Source organism: Lutjanus erythropterus, chromosome 3, assembly GCF_056507025.1.
Source record: "Lutjanus erythropterus isolate fLutEry1 chromosome 3, fLutEry1.hap2, whole genome shotgun sequence".
NCBI lineage: Eukaryota > Metazoa > Chordata > Actinopteri > Lutjaniformes > Lutjanidae > Lutjanus > Lutjanus erythropterus.
The window spans coordinates 20,783,900-20,806,101 of record NC_139319.1 but is presented as its reverse complement, the minus strand read 5'-3'; the positions used below and the strand labels follow the sequence as shown (position 1 = coordinate 20,806,101).

The window sequence follows — 22,202 nt, the reverse complement described above, 5'->3', positions numbered from 1 at the left end:
ACAGATGCTGGTGGAATCTGTTCAACCTGAGGTGCCAAAATTTTGTTTATTCACCGACAAAATCTGCCTTGTGAGTTATATCAGATTACCCGGGGGTTTTAGCACTCTAGCTCCGGGCCTGTACTTGTTAAAGTATCTCTTCTAATGGTCTTGAATTAGAAAGAATAATATCAGCAAAAAACTGACTGTGATGACAATAAGGATGTTCTTTGCTGTGGTATTTTTACACAGCGTCTGAACTGAGCAGACCAACATGGTAAAAAGGAACGCTTTTCTTTTATTTTAACTAAGATAATGAATTCACATATGTATGTATATACCTCTGCCAAGTGGTGACCCAAAGTTTGGGAAATGTTGTCTTAGATCATTGCTATGTAGTACAGTGCTCATTTGCAATTTAAACTATATATATATATACAGTATATACTTATTTTAAAAAAGAATCCCATTTCAAGCCATATTGCTCTTATTTCCATGTTATAAGGATTTGTGTGATTAAAGATTGGGCATTGCTTCATATTCCAAAGCTGTTCCAAGTCAGTGTGAATGTATCAGTATGTTATATGCCAGAAAAAATATTGAAGATACTATGAAAATAACTTTTAACCATGACTACATAAAATCATACTCTTTGATGATTGTTTTTGCACAGGAATGCCTGTTTATTAGATTATTAGAAATGCAAATTTAACATTGATATCAGACAATAATTTAAAAGACTCAAAGAAGCTTTCTGTTGAATACAACTTGAATACGACAAGACTAAAGCTCTGTTTGCATGAGACTGGTATTACCTGGGGACCCCTATGTGTAATGCATAATGATTGTGGATGTTGTTTGCGTTCTTAATCCTTTGCAAATCTGTTGTGCCAATAATTTGTAAAGTAAAAACTTCACAGCAAATTACCCACCATATTTCACCAAACACAGAGGTCATGTGATAACATAATTCTCATGCGATTCTCAGTGATTTGGGGTCCTTTTTGTTGGGTTGTTGTTGTTTGGCAAAGTTTTTTATTTTCTCCACACCTCTTTCTGCCTCTTCCGTGGTTGAAAAAAGGATGGCAATTATAAATGAAAGCTTTGACAGCATTTTGGTTGCACATTCAGGAGGCTCATCTTGCTACACAGCATGGAGACCCATTTTCAGAAAGAGCAAGCTCAAATCCATCACAAGAGTGAAAAATTTAAAAAATGGTGAGACGGATGACATGCATGGCAACATGAGATAAGGAACGTTTTACTATCTTTCAACAGGCTCAACAGTTATTATGTGCATGTTACACAGAGGATTTTCATCATATCTGGAAGATAATGTCCATAAATCTGTGTAAAATACAGACTTTGCTTAACCCATGTGAATGCATCGCATGAAAGACAGAAGTGGGCGTGTAATTTTTAAATCACATGAAGTCTCCAGGTGATACCAGTCCTGTCCGATATAGGCCTTAAGTGTACTGCCTGACCAATACTGAATTTTTGGGGTTGTTGCTGATACTGACATCATGGAGTAAAAAAAATTCTGATATCCATATGTTGACTGATATTCTTTATGCAGAATATATATAGAATATAAACACACATTCCTCACAATGATCCCTCAAATGTGGCTATCAAACACTTTTTTGCATATCAGTATATATCAGACAAAATATGCACAAATACTGACAGAGACCAATATAGCATATAGAATATTGGGCCTATAATATCAGTCAGTTGACCATCATGCTTGCAGCTTTGTGAGGCTTTATGAAGACACACCAGTGCTTTCAGCTAAATGCTAATGCCAGCATGCTAACATGCACACAGTAACAATGATAATATGCTAAAGTTAGGCAGGTATAATGTTTACCATGTGCTCTATCTCAGTTAGCCATGTTAGCATGCTAACATTTACTGATTAGCACTAAACACAAAGCACAGCTGAGGCTGATGAACAGTGATGGCTTTTCAGGTATTATTCATGAACAAAAGTGTTGATCAAATCATGAAAATGTTGACCATATAATGGCACTACGTGCAACGTCACTATGAGACAGACCATGATCCAGGTCCAGACCCACATGACATCCCACCAGACTGGGAACTATAAACGATAAATTATAGAGAATTATTCCAGAACATTTCTATTTTAACTGGCACAGGTTTTCTAACCTTTACAGCACAGGAAACAGAGCAATTGCATGCATTGTGAATCATCTCACATGATGCTACTCAACCAATCAAATCTGTGCATTTTGATAAGCACTGTAATTGGAGTCTGTCTCTCTCTCACACACACACACCGAGGAGAGATGAAACTAGAGATAAAGTCGGAGAAATAATGAGTCAGACCTTTTAATCAAGAATGGACAGATGTTCATTCTTCCCACTGGCAGTTCAAAACAGTATATGTCATATGTTCTGTGACCATGGCGATTATTTAAAGCAGCAATGTGAAGCGTCACTACGAGACAAAGCACAGAACATCTTATTGCTGACATATTTCACTCAAAACAAAAACGTCAGCCTCATGGTGACACATGAGAAAAAGTAAGAGCATCACCAAAGTCATTAATTAATTTCATGGCAGTTCGTTCAATGACTGTTGAGATATTTCAGTCTGGAAATATCATGAACGGAGACACTGCCATCTGTAAAGCCTAGAAGGGCAAAAAAAAAAAGAAAGAAAGAAAGCAGCCCCACCCAAAAATATCATTCGCACCCTGTCATCTACCACCTAATCAAAGATTTTTTTCCCCCTGAACACATCAGTACTACACCTCACCTGAGGCATCCAGTAGCCAATCTCAGCCTCTCCCTCCATCCAATACCAAATCAAGTCCTACATTTGTCCCTATCTCCCCACAGCCGAGAACAGTGTGAGTCTATTACGCAGCCCGACAGAGGGACAGAGAGATAGAGGGAAGAAATCGAGAGAGAGACTAGACCTGGCACTGACATCATGTTGGTAGTCCTTTAATACACACACATGTGCACACAGAGACACACACACACACACACATACACACACTGGATCGCTTGATACCCACCTCTCGTCACAACACCTCCACACGCTCTGTCTCTCCTCTGTGAACTGGCAGCCTGATAACAGTTTTTAGTGATAAAATTCTCAAAGATTAAATTCACCCCAAAGTCTTGAATTCATACAATTCCCCTCATTTTGTATTGTGCGTTAAAATGCACCAAAAGGTGTTGTGTCATTTAAATGAGGGGAAGGACTAAGGCACCACATTATGACTGTCACAGCTTTCTAAATCATCTGAAATTCGCCCAAAGGCAGAGACAGAGTGGAGCAACTGATAGAGAAATGTGGACTTTGCAATAAAACAATCTTCAGAGTAACTCTATCTCTGTCTGATATTCAGACATCAAAGGAGACCAATAAATCTAAATGTTCGCAGTGTAGTTTCTCGTGTTTCAGCTATTTTTTAGAAATTAGTAACAACTAACGAAATCAGTCTTGAAACATGCAGACTGTCACTAGACTTAGAGTTATGATAGGACTCACTAACAGACTAAATAATTTGTCTAGATGGATATTTTTGCAGTGTATTTCAGTTTGTTTGACTTTTCACTCAAGATCTGAGCACCTCAGGCAGCCTTGCTGCAACAATTGAAGGATTAGCCGGTGTGAGGCCAACCATGAACTTTGGATTGAGGACATTAGTTATTAGTTTACTCAGCTGGTTCATTCTTAATAACAAAATAGACCTCCAGTGGCCCTTACAGATAAAGTCTGCACACTGGGGAATAGGCTTGGTGAATACAGAATATTAAAAAAAAATTAATGTGGTTACAACTTTGAGAGACTTTTTTTCTCCGAGCCATTTCATAACCAGCTTCTATTTAGCCGTCCGTCTCTATTTAAGTGCATTTTACTTTGGCATAATGGCTTTATATAATCATTGTAACTGAAAATGAGTGAATGGGTGGCTAAATAAATAAATAATTGCACAAAACCAGTCCTCTCGGTCCACTTTACAGACTGCATAACTCTTTTTACAGCATTCATCCTCCAGTACAAAGGAGAATGGACTTGACACCAAAGAAATTTTTAATGATTCAAAAGTTTCTGGCTGCACTCCAGCTTTTATTACCGCCTTTGATATGGGCTAAAGTACCAAACAGTGAGAAACTGCTCAAACATTTTCATGACATTCAGCCTCATTTTTTAAATTACCTATCTATATATTTTTTTTTACTGGTAGTGGGAGAGTCTGCCTTTCCCACAATAGATTGCCTACCTTTGCACAGGGGATTTTCAGGGAACAATGTATGCAAATAATCCAGCGCTATTTTATTTAATTGATAACAGCTGTTTACTGTTCATTCTCTTTACACCAGGGGTTATCAAACTTATTACTCAAAGGTCTGTATCTGACTCTTATTCAAGGTCAAAGGTCCAGCATTAACAAAATAATGTTTAATCAACTCACTTAAAACTTTTACGCAACATAAATTCAATAAGCAATTAATTAATGTCACATGACAGGTCAGCAAAAAAACTGAAGCAGACACAGCTGAGACAATTAGTCCATTTATATCTGATTCAGACATATTCTGATAGCAAATTCTCCAATGTAATGTTATTGTGGTCAACTCGACAGCAACAACACACAATATTCTTTCCAGCAGATAATAAAAAGCATGATTATATTGTCAGCAATAAGAAAATAATTGAAGCTATGTTAAAACCAAAATCAACAGGGGACAGGATAATTATGAATTATCTCCAGGTTCACTAGCAGAAGCTGCTACATTGTATATTCAATGGCAATCACTAACAACGTATTGATCGATAGAATTTTATTTCAAAGTAGAGTAAACATTTCACTTCATCATATATTGTATCTATAATATATGTTATGGGTTGGGTCTGGATTGACTTGCAGTTTGGATCAGATTTTGACCTTGGTCCAGACTTTGAGAAGACCTGTCCTACACCCTGTCAGAGCTCCATTAAGTTATCGCTAATGCAAACCGAGCACGGCTTACTGCCGCTGCCCCACACTGAAAGTTTTCACTAATGTTAGATGAAGAGGTGCAGGCGACAGGCTGCACACCTCCAACTCTGAAATCTAACTACAACTTTACTGTCCTGCTATGTGAAACTACTTGTCCCATGTGCAGCATGAAATCTAATTGTGGCTGCAGTTATTCTTGAATGATTTCTTTATTCAAAGTTGTTTGTTGCAACATGTCTTGATATCTAAACAACAGAACAAGCTGATTGTCAATAATTTCCAAAACAACATACATGAAAGGTGGACATTACCAGCAACAGGCGTATCAAACTTGAAGTACATTATGTAACTCATGTGGCTTTAAACTTTTCCTTTAGGTTCAGGCATACTAAACTAAATGGTAAATGGAGTTGCCTTTAGGACATATAGGACTTTTCTAGTCTATCAACTACTTGAAGGTCTTTTACAGCTACAAAGGTCTTTCACAACTACAACAAGTCACATTCAACCGTATGCTCACACATTCACGAAATTTGTGGTTCAGTTCCTTGCCCAAGAACACTTCAACTTGTGGACTGAAAGAGCCAGGGACTGAGACTAAACTAGGTTTATGAAAAGATTGTGGTTAGTGTTAAAATAAGTATGATATGTATGTCCAGTGACAGAAGTTTAAATAACTCTACACTGACTTTTGGTTTCACATGGGACTTCAGCCGTGGTCTCCTGTTTGTTTGACTCATCCATCCACCTATTTATACAATGTCACCTGACTTCCTCCTTTGCACCTGTTATAATGATTATGGCCATGAGAGGCCATTGGAGAGCCCAGCAGTAACTTTAAATATGGGTTGTGATGAACAGCTTGTACAGACAACCTGTTTTCCTGTTGAGGAGGGCAGTTTGTTTGGCTGCACTATAAATAGATAATACCAGTTGCTCCTCTGTTGTATTTCTGACAAAGTAGCTGCATAAGGAGTGTTTGCTTTAGTATTACAGGACCAGGGTGTATCTAGCTTGCGGGTGACGCTTTTTGGTGTGAATCTGCAGGTTACAGATACCTCATCTAACTCTCTATTTTTAAATATGTAACTCATTTGGTTTGTCTGTTAGAAACATGGTGGTGCAACATGGTGGCCTTTGTGAAAGAGGCTCTGTGTATATAAATGGCTCATTCTAAAGTAACGACACGATTCTTATAGCTGCACTACCAAAGTAAAAAATGTTAACCAGGAATGAAATTTAAAAGATGACAGCTTAAAATATGCTTACAATACCTGAATGAAAATAATACTTAGAAATAATCCTTGTTCTCACTTGAAACTCCTCCTGTAAGCTCATTTGGCTTTGCCTCTGACTGCAGTGTGGCCCAATTTGACTCTAAACTTTGCACTGTCCAGGCCTTCAGGCAGGTCTACAGAGGGGCTGAGTCTGGACAGAGTCCTCCTGCTCAGCAGTGCACAGAGCGCAGGGATCAAAGAGTGCAGCATCCACTTCCTCTGCACCCTGCTGGGACCTGCAGAGCGGGATGTAGCAGGGCACAACCAAGTGAGTAAACATCTCTCCGGGGATCCCTCTCTGTTTCTCCATTCTCTGACTGTTCGCCGCTTTCTGTGGAGTAATGAGAACAAAGTCTGTCTATTGGCTGAGGTATCGTGCTGGCGCCTGAACACATCCAGAGAGAGTTTGAGCAGATTTTCTTCCTATCTCTGTCTCTCTCTGTCTGTTGCTTGCTTTACCCTCTTTCCTCTCTGTCAGACAGTGTTTCATTCACTCCCTCTCTTGTGCTGTATCACGTATTTCTCACTGTCCTCATTCTTTCGTTTTTTCGGCTTGCGTTTGAGTAAACTCCTCCCCATCACTCGCCCCTTTTTTCTCAGCTAAGTGAATTTCCTCATTCATCACTTTATCCATTTCACTACTCACTCCCTCTTTCAATTGACCCTTGGAGTCTCTCCATCCCTCTATTCTGTCATCTTCCTCAATCTTGGCCTCCCTAGTTTCCTCTTCCACACTGCCTTATCTGTCACTTGACATCATTCACGCTCTCCCTCCTGCTCTCTTTGTTGATCTTGGCAGTCACCTCTCTGTTTCTCTCCCTCTCCTCATCTCTTGCTTGACACTGGTCACACTCCTCCTCCTCGTTTTGGCTTCATAGAGCCCCCATGCTGGTTTGTGTCTGTGGGCGATGTCCTTGAACAGAGGTCAGGTGGGTTTCCTCTAGTTTGGAGGGTCTCTCCTCAAGCTGGACCGTTTTGTGTGTGTGTGTGTGGGTTTGGGCAGGGTGAGTAAATGTTATTTCCAAATGTGTGTGTTTGTAGAAGCTCAAGGACGTGTGTTGTTTGCATGTGTGTCTGCGTGTGTGTGTATGAGAGAGGAGGGGCCATGCATGTTCTTTCCTGCCAGTGATTGCCCTTGACATACACACAAGAGGATAAGCACACACCTGACTGTCTGTATTTGTGTGTGCTGTGCAGATGAGATTCATGTGTGTGTGTACATGCACTTCTCTCTGCGTGAGTGTGTGTATGCGTGCATACATCTGAGTGTGTCTGTGCTTGTGTTTCCTCAGGATAAACAATACAATCCAACCCTATTATGAATCCGCTGAGCAAACTGACACTGATTGTGCGCAGCGCACGCGTTCACAAACAAAACAAACGCAAAACTCCGTCTCTGAATCAACATACACATGCAGGATGACACAAGTGCGTCAGAGTTTTTGGGCCAAGATGGCTACGCTTGACCTCAATCAATCCATATGGAGAGTACTGTGGGAAGGAGGGGGCGGAGCCTTACCACGCAGCTAGCACCTGGGCAGTTACCGCAGCAACAGCAAGTGGAACAGTTGGCAGGCGGCGCCTGCTTGCAATAATGTATTACCTGGAAAAGCCCATGGGGGAAGCATAGCCGGCTGCTTATAGTTCACTGGAGGATTGGACACATAGATCTTCATCCTCCACATAATAAACTGGTCATTTGGTTGTCTGGGGCATAGTGCTAATTTCTGGTCAGGCAGAAATTCAGAGCTGAGCACCTACCTGAGTGTTTTGGTGGTCATGTCGGCTGCTGTGATGCCATGATACACCAGCGTTTCATTCCACACTGGGTTCAGTGTATTCTTCAGGGTTTTTGTGCGTAGTTTGTTTGCCTGGGGAGATAAAGAAGAAGAAATATGAAAAGAAATTCATGGAAAGGGAAGCATCAAAGGAGGAAAGAGGAAAAAGGAATGGTTTAAGGGTGAGGGAGCAAACTCGTCAGATCAGAATAAGAGAAAGAGAATAAAAGATCATGAAAAGGAAGTAAAACGAGTGACACTAAAAGATCAAGAAAGAAGGAGAGACAGAGAGAAATAGAGAGGGGGGAAACATCATTTATCTCTGTCCCTCAGGAAATCGCAGACATCTGTTGCCTACTTTATAGAGGAGAGTGAGAGGACGCGAGGCTTCCCTCGCTTCACCTGTCCATCTGTCTCCTCCCCAACATGATAAGACAGTGCATTAGCACCAGCCAGACTTCCAAAACAAGCGCTGTGTCTCAAACACAACACAACACAGAAGCCAATTAAATTGCACAACACAGTCAGCATGAAAAATTAAAGCTTTCCAAGAGAGAAAATGCCCATGAGCCCTTAATAGCATCATCATCCATAAATAAAGTTTGCAGCCACTTGGTGCCTCACTTCTGCCTTTAGGATGTCTTCATCTTGTTTTTATTTATATTATATTACTATATTTCCTTTTTTATATATATATAATATATATATTTATATAAACATATATATGTATATATATTAATGTTTAAATATTTCTAGAAATTGGGCTTGCATCCCAATAAAATGCATTTCACTGGCTCCCTAGATACATACGTTCATGCACACAACTCCTCTCGTCATAAAATGTGGGTTAATAAGACCTTGTAGAGCCAAAGGCAGAACTAATTGGCTGTTCTGAGCTGCAGAAGTGGATATCAGTGGTGGAAAATATTTACTTAAGAAAAGTTGTGGAATTTATTTGACTGCTATAGTTGCTAGTTACACTGCAGTAAATATAGAAAATATAGTATGTTAAGACTGGTAATCTTCTATATTTTTTGTCAATATAAACAAATCCCATTGAAAGACCAAAACCAACAATAAAGTGATTGAATATAAAAATATAATCTTTGTAGTTGAAGCCTACTAAAAGACTGTGCCATAGATCTCCATGCTTGTCCAAAAACTATTAAAGTGACCCTCTACTGAATTAGTATTGCACCTCCTGTAAAGAGTCAGTAAAACATATTTGAACCCAAAAGACCAGACTATAAGACCAGGCCGGTAAAATAAAATGTTCAAGTTTACTCTTGGTTGAAAAGGCAAAAGTCAAAGCCAGGCAGGCAGGGGAAAAGAGGCAAACAGGCTAGTGACCAGGTGTCAGACAGGAGTGTCATAACAAGCAAAACTCAAGCAGGCAGAAAGAATGGCTACAACACTAAGACAGAAGCACAATACATGGTTTGGCAGGGAATGAATGGAGGTAGGTCAGGAGGTATATATGCTACTAGACTGATGATGATGAAGTGAGAACAGGCATATAGGTATGCGGGGGGGGGGGGGGGGGGTCAAGTGACTGGGTATGGTGGAAACAGGGCCATTCAGACAGAAGTTCTTCTCTAGGGACAGCTCTGGATGGTCTTTCAGGCTGGACTGGGTGATGGCAGAGAAACTCATCAATCAGAACCATGTCCAAAATGTCCCAGACCAGAACCAAAGGGTGCTCTTCAGGACTGTCTCCCGCCCATGTGACCAGAACTGTGGAGAATGTTCTGTGTTCTGGACCAGGAGGCAGGGTTGTGGGAGGAGATACACCACAGAACAATCTTCATCTCCTGGTTCATAAGCTCCATCTGCCTACTAGACTGCAGGTGTAACCCAGTTGGGTGGCGAGTTGGTAACTGATCTATTTCTCCATGACTTGAGTTTCAGGGGTGGAGAGTTAATGAAGCGGACTCTTGAGTGGAGATATGCGCAGGAAGAGGTTACTGGCATAGTCATGGGACAATGGGGAAGCAGAGAAGTGGCCTGAGCTTTACTGAAGACCTCTTTCAAATCCAGATTCAAAAGGGTCTCCCAAGACATCTGGAAACTCAGATACAGAAGAATCACTGGGTAATTAGACAGGACAGATCTGAGACACACAGCAAAAGAGGCATCCACTCAAGGCACTTGTTTCCATGGGTTTCAGGTGAATATGCTGTTGCTGGAGTTGGAAATGCTGATGGTGACATTTGGGGACACCACAGAGATAAACTGACATTCCTGGTCAGAGACAATGTTGAGCTCTCTCTTTGGCTTTAGGTAATTTGGACTGAAGAAGGAAATGGCCAGAGGAAATGGTCCACAAATGTTGGTTCTCAACCATAAGAATGACTGTCTTACTAAGTGCTAGCAGAGGGAGGCGATGTGGGTCCTTGGTCGATGAGGAAGACGCAGTGGTTGAAGGAGTCCGACAAGAGCATGGCAGGAGTTCATATGCTGAGAGCAGAACAGAATTCTTGTGCAGGACAGGTCTGAGACACACAGGCATCCATGGAAGGCACTTGTTTCTGTGGGTTTTGAGCGAATGTGCTGTTGCTGGAGCTGGAGGACAGTGTGGCAAGTCTGTGCACAGGGATTTCGAGGACAGTAGTAGTGAGTATCCCAATCCCTGGCTCTGCACATGAGCTGGGAAATGATGACAGCTAAAAAACTAGAATGGAAAGCTGAGGGACTCACAAGAGAGATTTTAAAAAGAAATCAAAGCTGTGGAGGCCAGGATATCATGGCATTTAGGCCATACTATGAGTCAAGCCCCAAAAATACTGGATCCTACATTTTCCACAATGCAACTCAATAATTTACAATCTTTTGTTAGACTCCCTCTGCCTGGTAAATGCCCACATCTTTCATACTCCAGTCCGCAAGTTTGTGAAACAGGCTTTCAGTTAAGCATTTGTCAGCTTGAAGTCCAGGTGACATCATCAGGGTTATTTTTTAGGGTGCTCTCTTCAGAGCCGCAGAAGACATTAAACAACTGCTCTTACAGGCTGGTGACGATTAAACTGACTTTCAAGTGTAAAATCTTTTAAAAAATGCATCAATGACACATACTTCATTACTATGAAAACAGCACTGTAGTGTATTTTCAGTCCTGTCCTGTCCTGTCCTGACTGCCCTGATGCCATAAATACTCACCAGACCACCAAACCTGTTAATCTGAAAACAGTCCCCAACAAATGCACAATCTCATCCTATTTCAGCAACATTTGATGAAAACTAAGGGGAGTTATTTATGTTTTTAGGAAAGTATGTCTGTGTGACCCATTTTTTCAAAGATTTACATCATCAGTAAGAATAATTTGGCACCGAGGTGAGTGTCACAGATTGGTGTGGAGAAGACTAAAAGCATAAGGGGAAGGACTTAAACACATTGATGATGTTGGTCTTTTCATGGGATTGTTTGCAATAAGAAAAACATGGACTATCATGACTTCTTGTATACAGTATGTAAAGCAGTTAGAAATGTCTCATTCTGCATCTAAATGCTGCGTACATTGTAATGCATCAGTTACAAGTAACAGTTGGTGCTAAATTGATACCAATTCTTGAATGGTCAGCAATGAAAAATGGATAAGCTCCTGGACAAACAGTGCTGTTATGTGCTCTAAAGGCCATATTCAGACAGAATTTGCTGCTGTGGCAATTAGCCACAGGGTTGTGCAACAGCGTGGGGGGGCCTTTATTTGTGCTTAGGACATAACCACCGTGAAACGATCTGGAAATAACATTTTATCCCTCTGATTAACCGACTTTCTTGCGGCACTCACCACAGTCAGTCTTTACCCTTCATGACTATAGCTGCACTATTTTCCTGTCAAACAAATGGACACAAACCAAAGCAAGCTTCTTGGTATCACTATTTTGAAGCAGAAACTGCAGCTCAGACCAGACATCAAAGCTGGGTACACAAAATAAAGTGAGGAAGGACACAACAGGGAGAGAATGTGTCACATTTCTCCAAGTTTTGATGCTGTTTCAACTTCTCAGCCGCTGCATTTCCCCCCCCTGCTCACACAGCAAAATAAGTTGGTGAATACATGCTACAACTCTTCAAGATTCAAGCCAAGTTCATATGTTTTGAATGCTGCAAGAGGGGGTTAGCACCAACGTAGCAACAATTTCGACACAGGCACGCTTAAGGTCGACAGACCAGGCCAGCTATTCTCATTTTAGCTGTGGTCATCTCCCACAGCCCTTAATCCCAGTTACCCAGTTAAGAGACTGTTGAATCTATTCATATCTTTCCATGTAATGTCTTTATTTTTTGCATTAAATTATGGAAAGAGGAATCAATATGAATATCGATGAGTATTGGTATTGATAAGCAGTGCTGGCATCAATAAAATTCTAGACAGGACCTTCATTTGTATTACATTAGTATTCTGATTGTATTTTTTTGTATATACATAAACTCTGTCCAGCTGGTAGAGAAAGTGTGTTGGCTATTCTCTCCAAATACTCCTGCTCATGTCTGAAGCTCCTCATCTCATCTCTCTCTCTTCCTCTATCTGCCTTTTCCTTTCTGCCACAGTCAGCCTCTTGCTAACGCCTCAGGGCCAGATGCTGAATCCTCCCTTCCATCTTCTTTCTCTTGGTCTGTTTTTGTCCCCACATCCCATTGTTCTGCCTGTGCCTCCTCACCGCCACCCCTCTTCCTCCTTTTCCTCCCATCGCTGTCCCCTTTTTATTCTCCATTTTCTGCTGGAAACTTTTGGCTTATCTACGACAGTCAGCCCTCCAGAGCTTGCTCCATGAAGGGAACAAGTGTTTTCGATTCTTGTCGTTTGTTTGATTCATTAATGTGCAGGAGGAGCTGGGCACGGGCAGAGTCACGACTCTCAGTGGTGTTTCACAGCTGTATGTGTGCCAGCATAACTCAACAGCACAACTATTTCACAAATAGTCATCACCTCTTATTGACTGAATTGGGTTGCTTTTCTTCTGAGCACATGCTACCTCTACAAACACTTAAAACACCGGTTCCCTCTTGCTGCCCTCTGTCACTCCCTGCCTCCATTTTCCCTCTACACTGGTGCTTTTGCATCTGTTTCTAAATGTTTTATCTCTAGTCCTCCATCTGTCCATCACGCTCTCCCTCTTTTTTCTCCATCTGTCTGCGCTGATCTTTTTTACGTATTTTACACTGCCTCTCTGTCTTGCTTCCCAGAGCTGTGGACTGAAGAGGTCTGGCTGTGAGAGAATTTTCCATGCACCTCGATTGGGATTGGACAGAAGAAAATACTGCTGACCATGACAGAGGCACTGGCAACCACTGTGTCCACACATGTTTGTGTGTGAGAATGAGAGAGGGAATGATAGGGAAGGAGGGACGGATGCAGAGAGCATCTCTGTGTGACTGTGACTAAAGCCTTAGCATGTGTCTGCATAGATGCAAGGTCATGCGCCGCATGTGTTACAGTGAGTGCTTGACATCACAAGACAGCATGCTTGACTGTACACTGGTTAAAGGGGACCTACTATGCTTTTCCTTATTTACTGTCATACAATGTTGCAATGTTAGATGTTCATATTAAACAAAGCCAAAATGTCAAATAATCAGATAAACACTCTGTTTACTTCGACATCTTGACATGACCAGCTGACATTTGCATATTGTGTATTTCTTTAAAATGATTATCCACTCCAGGTACAGCATAGCATGAACAGCTCGCCCACCCATTCACATTGTCTTAACTGGGCCGCTCTGATCAGGATTACTTTCATGTTCAGTATGTCTCACAGACAGTGGTTTTTCAGTTGTGAATGAATTTCATATTTTCTGGTTTTCCATGTGATGTCCTCCAGCTCTTCAGCTCTCTGTGAATTTTCAGAGTCTCTGATGGACAAATATCTTTACTTGTTGCTAATGCAACTAACTCCAGCCCAGACAGCATCTGTTGCATGGAGCTAACTAGAACTTAGCTGCTAAAGGAGCTAACTGCTAACAACAAGTAAACCTTTGTCCATTTGTCCAAACTCCATAAATCACCCAAAGTTGAGGCAGAGCAGCCAGAGGACATCAGAGAGAAAAACAGAATATATTCTCAAGAAAACTATTTCCAATAAACATTCCACTCTGCTGCCTGTATCGTTTTTCCAACCTAATTCATATTTCATTTGTGGTCTGATGAAGACTTAATTACATTCAGCGCCCCACATCACTATTTTCCATGCTAAAACGGTGCTCAGAAGCACTGGGTGTTGTAGTCTTGCATAGCCAGACCTATCTCTGAGCTAACTAGCTAACTAGTGGCTAAAGTAGCTCTCTGAGGCAGAGCAGCCGGAGGACATCACGGGGAAGACCAAAAAATATTTTCTTGTGAAATATAATCCAGTTTCACCATAAACTGTGAATCAAGTTGTGTATTGTTTACAGTAATCAGTGGGACACAGCAGACTTGGCCCATAGACTTTGTATTATGATGACAGCACAGATTTTAAAATCACCTTTTTGAGCTCTAGTCAAGTTTAACAATCATAAAACCTCCTTGAACCAAAAATTTGTGATAGAAAAAGTCAAAACTAACCTTGCTTGCAGTTAAAGGTATCCTGCCAACAGTTTTAAAGACGTCTATTTTATAATAGTGGTCTATGGGAAAAATGCTTTTTGGGCTGCAGGGGAATCTTGTGCTGCAATACTGGGAGTGGAAAAAATTGGAGGCAAGTCTAAGCAGCAATGCCTTGTAGGTTTCTATAATACATTTATGTTTTCAGTATGTATCTTGGAAGCTTCTTGGAAGCCTACTGAGAAGAAAGTGGGGGAATGGGGGGGGCTTAAAGAGACAGGAGCTGCAACAGCTTGTTTCAGATAGAGGGTGAAGTGGAGCTGCATTAAGGGCCTGTATAAGATAAAAAAGGATGTTTTTGAAAAGTAAATCATGCAGAACTACTCTAGTGGAACCCCAGAATGAAAATACAGAGCTTGAACTGAGCACAACAGCTCCCCTTTAAAGAGCATGTGCTGGAGGATGTGAGACTGAGGAAAGATGAGTTAGACCTCCTTGTGTGCCTCTGCTCTCAATATTTTGAAAACTCTATTCTTTGCTGAAACTGAAACCTTTTGTGTTCTGGATTATTCATCACAACACGCGCATGCTGAGCCTGAATGTGGTCAGGAGTAGGTGTGTGAGTGTGTGTCAGTCACCCTCACATCTAGATGTGCACATTCCCAATTGTTCCGAGTGACGTGGCCCCGTCTGGCGGGTATTTAACGAATGGCGGTTCATGGGTACTTACCTACTCATTGACGCTTTCTCTGCTGCCCCCCACCGCCACCTCTACCACCCCTCTCCCCCCGTCAACACTCGCCTGTTGACGTGAGCCGTGTAACAATCCTCTCTGTTTCCATGACAACCACCTGCTGCTGTCCTCCCCTCATCTGTCTCCCCCTCCCACTCCCTCTCTCTCTCTCTCTCTCTCTCAGTTTTCCCCCTTTCCTCCCTCTCAGTTGTCTCCCTTCTTTCCGCACACTGTTGGTATTTCAAGGTCAAAGAGGGTCACAGGCAGATAGTGAGATAGAGACAGAGATAGGGTTGGAAAGTGGGGAAAGGAGAGCGATAACAATGGGAGAGAAGATAGACAGAGGAAGGCTGGAGGACAAAAAGATCCCCCAGACGTTGTTATTGTTAGCACCTTGGACCTCAGACAGTTGCCTCATTCAACCTATCTGGACTCTGCGTCCTCCCCACACTTATCATAACCTCGTTTCGTGTCAACCTTGAGCCAAAATGGCCGACAACAGGTTGCATTCTATCGGAGCTGGGGGGTTGCAGTTGTGGCGAGCCTTATCTTCCCCGCTGCTTGAGCTGAAAACAAGACAAGAGCTGTGCAGCAGACCAGAACGTGTTTGTGCTTGATAAAGCAGTGCATTGGACGAGCCACATTAAGTAGTAACCAACCAAAATCTGCCCTGCTCAGCGGCTTAAAATGACACACTAAATTAGCCCTGAAGCCATTATTCAATTTTTTTTTCCAAGAGCATTTTGACCTTTTCATGGTCTGATGAATAAGAACTGACATGAGAGACCATTATTCACATAAAGTAAATAATAGTTTTTGTTTCCTTTGCTTGAATAATGTATGAATTGCTTCCTATTTTCAGCCTTTTCAATATATTATCATCATTTTCCAGCAGTTTCTGTGTGAAGTGTGACTTTCCTGATGGAGTGTGAGTGTCTGGGACAGCCCAGTGTGGTAGCATGTTACGTTAATTGCCACTGAGGTAAGGTTGGAGCAGTGACCTTGCTAGCCCCGGGGAGAAGATGAAGCTTGACGTATGGATCGGCCAGCCCATTGGAGTCCATGGCTTTCAGTCCCTGTGGACACAAGGAGACACATACATGAATACACACACACATACACACACGCACGCTGTAGTGTTAAAGGTGACGTCATCATGCCCTCAAACACTTCACACAACTGACAGGGTCAGAAACGACAGTGAATATGACAGATCTCTGCTACTGTAGTTACATCTCAGTAGCGCCTCTGGGTGTTCCTTTCCATGCCACTATTTTCTACCCCCCTACACTCCTTTGTGTTGTCCTCAAGGGAACCATTCAACAGCAGATTTACATAATTAACATCATGTGACAGTACACAATATGTAATACAAGGTTCGTGTCCTTGTACGATGGCTATGCCAAATGTGTCTGACACAGCAGCAGAGCAACATTATCTAATATTTCGTAGTGCGAGATTATGAGATGTTTTTGTCTTCAATTGACAAGCTGCTGCTGAGGGTGTGTGGCGGACACATTACTTTAAAAAGGTTTGGAGAAAGCAGCATGACGTCTTATGCAAACATAAAAGCATTACAAGAAAATTGCCTTCATTGGGCCTTAAAGGAAGATTATGCAACCACACAGACAGACACAAAGACAGACAGACGCACAGACAGAGGCCTGTTTATATGACAAAGATATTAAAGTGTGTGTACCTTTGCCTTGTGAATCGTACAATGAAGACAGTTGTTCTCCTGATCAAAGAGCAGGCTGAACTCCAGCGTTCCCAGGTAGGCTGAAAGCAACACAAACCACTGCAATTACTGCCAGTAAAGGTACACACACACACACTCACACTCTCAGTCTAACACACACACACACACACACTCAAAGCTCTGAGTCATATTTGTAGCAGATGGCCTCTTAAAAACATGATGCTGCCTAATATGAATTGATCTGTCTTGTTTGATTACTGTTCGCGAATGAGCAGAAACTTGCAGGCTGAGTCCGCCACTGCGACATTGTCTAATAAATCATTGGAGCTGCTGTGTCACATAGAGTGGGAGTGACAAACACTTCTGGAAAAATGCTTGACTCCACATTTACTCCGAAAGCATATGTTGTGCTTCTGAGCAAAATGCAAAAACTCATTTTGAATTAAAAAAAAAAAAAGATGACTCTAAAGTTTTAAAATTGGATGTGTTGTTTTTTGTTTTTTTTTTGCAGTATTGCCTTATAATGTGCAGATGAATAAACAAACACACACACCCCAAAAACACACAGCTTTTCATCTGCAGAACTTTGGGCAGCGAAACACCAGCAGTGGCCAGTTTGAGGACAGAGAATCCAGTACCGAGCTGGTTTTCTAGCCGGGCTGAGTCAGCTAATTAGGCTACTAGCTCCACAGATAACAGCAAACACTGGTTAGCCTACTTTAGCAACAAGTCAACTAGCTAATTGCTCTCTGTCTATCAGTTAACTCTCTAAACTAAGTGACCCTGGCACTGTGCTCTGTCATCCAACTGGTCTTATAACATTTAATGACATCTTTATGACAAGTCCAAATGGTACCACTTTACTTGAAGCCAAGACACTTAATGGTCTCATGACGGTCAGTGTCAAAACTAATCACATATGACTTCTGTAAGTTTGATAATGTCAAGCTGACATGACAAAGATATTGACAGGTTACAATGTCTTGGTTAATGTCAGGTTGTCATAACAAAGACAATTTTGTCTTGATTAATGTCAAACTGTCATAACAGAGACATTTTTGTCTTGGTCAATACAAAGTTGTCATACAGTGACTGATCACTGGCTTTATTAATGTCATCTTTTTATTACAGAGGCATTTTTGTCTTGATTAATGTCATGTTGTCATAACAAAGACATTTTTCTCTTGATTGAATCCAGGTTGTCATAACAATGACACTGACAAGTTAAGTTGCCTTGGTTAATGTCAAGTTGTCATACAATGATATCATTGGATTTATTAATGTAAAGTTGTCATAACAAAGACATTGACAGCTTATGTTCTCTTGGTTAATGTCAAGTTTTCCTAAAGAAAAAGTTTGTTTGATTAGTTCCAAGTTGTCATAACAAAGACACTGACAGGCTGTCTTGGTAGTGTCAAGCTGTCATAGCAGATCCATTTTTTTCTTGGTTAATGTCAAGTTGTCATAACAAAGACATTACTGGCTTGCTTAATTTCAAATTGTCATGACAAAGACATGTCCAACAATGTCAACTTTGCATCAACAATGACATATTCAGATGACACTTTATGACAACAGTTATAAAGACTCCTTTGTGTTCATAACAGGTGCCATGGCATGGTTATGATAGTGCAATGATAGTCTTGTGCACACCCCTTCAAATAAAGTGTTACCAAACTCTGTTCACCCCCCTCAGAACTCACTGTCATCATCATCAGAGTCCAGCGGCTCCTCCCTGTCTCCATCGTGACTCTCCCTCCTTTCCCCATCCTTGTATCCTCCACCCATCTCCCCGTTGAACGTCTCCTCTTTGAGGATCTTCTTCTCCCTCGGGGGCGGAGGCGTGCAGGGGTAGTCGTGGAAACGTGGGAAGAAGTCTGAGATCTGTGGGATGGGGAGGATGGGGCCTGGGCACACGTTGATGGCAAAGTGCTCCTGCATAGAGATCTTGACCGGCGAGGGAGGGGGCAGTGTTGTGGAGTGGGGTGTCGCCGACGGGGAGGAGGCGGACGAGGAAGGGGTGGAGGTGGAGGAGGGGGGGATGGCCAGGTGGGAGGTGGAAGGGGGCGGCGGGGGTTTGGAGACACTCATGTGGACTGTGGAACGGGACTGTAGGATGACAATGAGGGTGTGAGACGGAAAGAGAAAGAAACGAATGAGGAAAGACACAGAGAATAAAAGTCGGGATCATAGCAGAGGGAAGGAACGGGAGGCTCAGAACTAGAAGAGAAAGACAAAACAACACATATCCTTATTCTCCGTCTCCTCAGAGCTTCCAACTTTCCCCTCTCTGTGAGTTTGTGGGCCATTCCACTAAATTGGTGCCTTAAAACGTATCTGTACAGTACAATGTATTATCTAGCAAAGTGCACTGCCCTTTGTCCTAACTGATCCCTCACTAAGCCCCACCCTCCTTAGTTACTTTTGCTACGCCTGTCAAGCTTTCCGTTCTTGTACTGCACATATGCAGATAACTGAGGCAGATTTAACATCGAAACTGGGAGTAATTGTTGACACGTGAGGTCATCTTTGATGCCACAGAGAGATAAACAAAAGCAGACTCCCATTTCTCGCTGACGACTGTGGATTTTGGCAGCTAAAATGATGATTCTCACTGGCAGAGTGTAACTAGCTAATGTAAGCTATTGTCTAGGCTTGCACCCCTTGATTCAGCTGAGAAATAATGTTTTCATCTGACACATTTTAAGTCGAGAACAGTGTGAAAGTGTATTAAAGTATTAAATATGTAAAGTTACTTAATGGTTGTGCACATGATATAACACTAACATTAATACTAAAAGAGTGAGGCTAAAACTAGCTTCTCAGCAGCTTGGCAGACTGTGAAATAAGACACATATACGATAGACAACAGAAATATTGTCATTAAAGTCAAGGAAGCCTAGATTAGTGCAGCGGATCTTGAGACGGTCACCTGGCCAGACCAGCCGGACTGTTATCAACCCAGGTAGAGAGCCAGGATGAGAGCTAAGCTAACCTGGCTTAGTCCTAAAACAGCGAGGCAGGAGCCAGCTTTAATTATTCACCAGTCCATATCCTCTTCCTCAAACCCTCCACACAGCAAATCACAATTTAACCCCTGACAAAAAAAAAGTATGAGTTTGGCAAATGCAGTATAATCGAACGAGTAAAGTTATTGCACAGCTAGTTAGCCAGACATAGTATCATTTGCAGCTTACTTTAGAGCAGATAAAGACAAATTTTAATGTATTTCTCACGTTTGCTTTTGTGTTTTATGTTTATGAAACACAACAAAACAGACACCACCCTCAAGCCCTGTCCATACTTCAACATATAGAGAAAGGCAAAGCTTGATATGCCTGTGGTGCACTGGTTAAGGTTGCCAATCTATGTTTGGACAGTTGCTTTTCACAGGATGTTTTGTTTTTTGCATTATTGTGTGATGCCATTTACAATTTAGACATTTAAATATAGTTCCTCATCAGAAATACATATGTTGGTCAAAACACACGTTAGTTGAGTCCCAGTGTTTTCACTCAGTCCTGTCATCCTGACACACCCCCCTCTAAAAATATGGGGAATTCTATAAGTCATATGATCAACAAGAAGTAGCGTCATTTGGGTCGAGATGACCAAAAATTAATACTCTTCACTTTGTTTTCTCTATTTTTGTTTATATTGTAAGTGTGGCTGAGAATGTTGATCTGAGTGTCTACATTTCTTGTATTTGCTAATGCTGTCCTAAAAACTTTGTTTATTTTTGAAAAGTTACAACATGCAAATGGCTCTGATTTGGTGGAATGGCCCTTCCATAGCAGGGGTCAGCTCTGTTCAAGGCAGGACAACGTCGGAAATTTACAACACATCTAAAAACATCCTGAAGGAAACCGAAAATATGTGTCTATTTTCATCCGCTGATGCAAACTTGACTTCTCAAAATCCAAAATAGAATTTGCCAGAACCTTTGGCACTTCAAGTGTGACTCACACATTGTGTTAGCACACCAAGTCTGTGCTCTGAATTAATATTCAAATGTAGTGCTGTAAAGTATGAACAAGTGATGTCACTTGTGTATCTGCACTTCACTCTAATCCTTGCCTTATCTCCCTCTTTCACTCCTCTCTCTCTCATCTGCAACTCCCCTGAGCAATATTTACATAATACTATTTGAAGCCTTTCTCAGTCCTTAGCATATTTGTCACTAAATGAAGCGTAATAACTGTTACCAAACTCAAACGTCGTTAAGCCAAATGCTATCATTTCCTATTTTCCTTACAGTGATTAGCAGAGACTGAAGACGTGTTTTCTCTTTGCGCACTCCCACGGCGCCACTGTGCCATTATTATTTCAAGAACTGGTTTGATTTTGGTGATCACAAGAAAAAACTTCAAACCGGGACGTCACAAAGTTTCCTTTTGTTTACTGGCACTGTCCCAGATTAAAAACTTTAAACTATTACAGATGAAAAGGACTAGAAAACAACCTAAAACATGCAGCAAGCAGACACAACAGGAGACCCACTTCATTCATACATACCTTCAGTATACAACACAGCTAAATCACCACGCTAAAGTCGCTATCAGGCATTCGAGGATGCGTCACTTTTTATTACCCCTATATTGCATATGTCCATCATGTCGCTGTCAGCCTGCAGCCTCTGTCCTTTTATGTCTGTGTATTTTGACTATGTTCATCACTTTGTCTATTCTTTCCCCCAAATTGAACAACTTTATTCTTTCAGTTTCTGACTGAGACATCTGTTATGTAAACACAAATAAACAGCCTCATTGGAACCCTGTTATTTGTCTTAGGTCGACGCTAAAGTCACTACAACTAATGACAACTAAGTTGATTTAATGGTCAGTTTAACATCAGGCAGAGGGACAACAGTTGAAAATGAGCCTTTTGACTAAAACTGACACATATACAGAAATGTTGATCAATGTGCACTGTCAATGAGAATAGATAAATAAATGCAAAAAGTTTACAAAAGCATGCAATTATAAGTACTAGGTGGACAGAAATACATGTCAAAAAAGGAAAAAATAAGTCTGTAATGTGGATAATGCTCCCATTAACATTTTTTCCTATGCTGCCATGTAAGGTTACAGTGCAAGCCCTGGTGGTATAGAAATAAATGTTCATGGAAGCATTATCTAGTGTGCAGGCTCCAGTTTCCCCTTTAAATAAATAAATGAATGTTTTTTCACACAGCTGATTTATCGTTAACAAAACATCAGAA

The 22,202-nt window shown here is 41.4% G+C and overlaps 1 protein-coding gene across 2 annotated transcripts in view; it reads right to left on the bottom strand.

Annotated features, from left to right (window-relative positions):
* The window catches only part of doc2g (double C2-like domains, gamma), a 75,008-nt gene that overhangs the window by 28,755 nt on the left and 24,051 nt on the right, over window positions 1-22,202 (bottom strand). For both annotated transcript variants that reach the window (XM_084713002.1, XM_084712993.1), the window contains exons 2-5: window positions 18,685-19,090; window positions 16,982-17,061; window positions 16,284-16,358; window positions 8,006-8,115 (exon numbers count right to left, since the gene is read on the bottom strand). In XM_084713002.1, coding sequence (XP_084569128.1) covers window positions 8,006-8,115; window positions 16,284-16,358; window positions 16,982-17,061; window positions 18,685-19,072 — 653 coding nt within the window. In that variant the 5' untranslated portion in view covers window positions 19,073-19,090. The remainder of the gene's footprint in view (window positions 1-8,005; window positions 8,116-16,283; window positions 16,359-16,981; window positions 17,062-18,684; window positions 19,091-22,202) is intronic.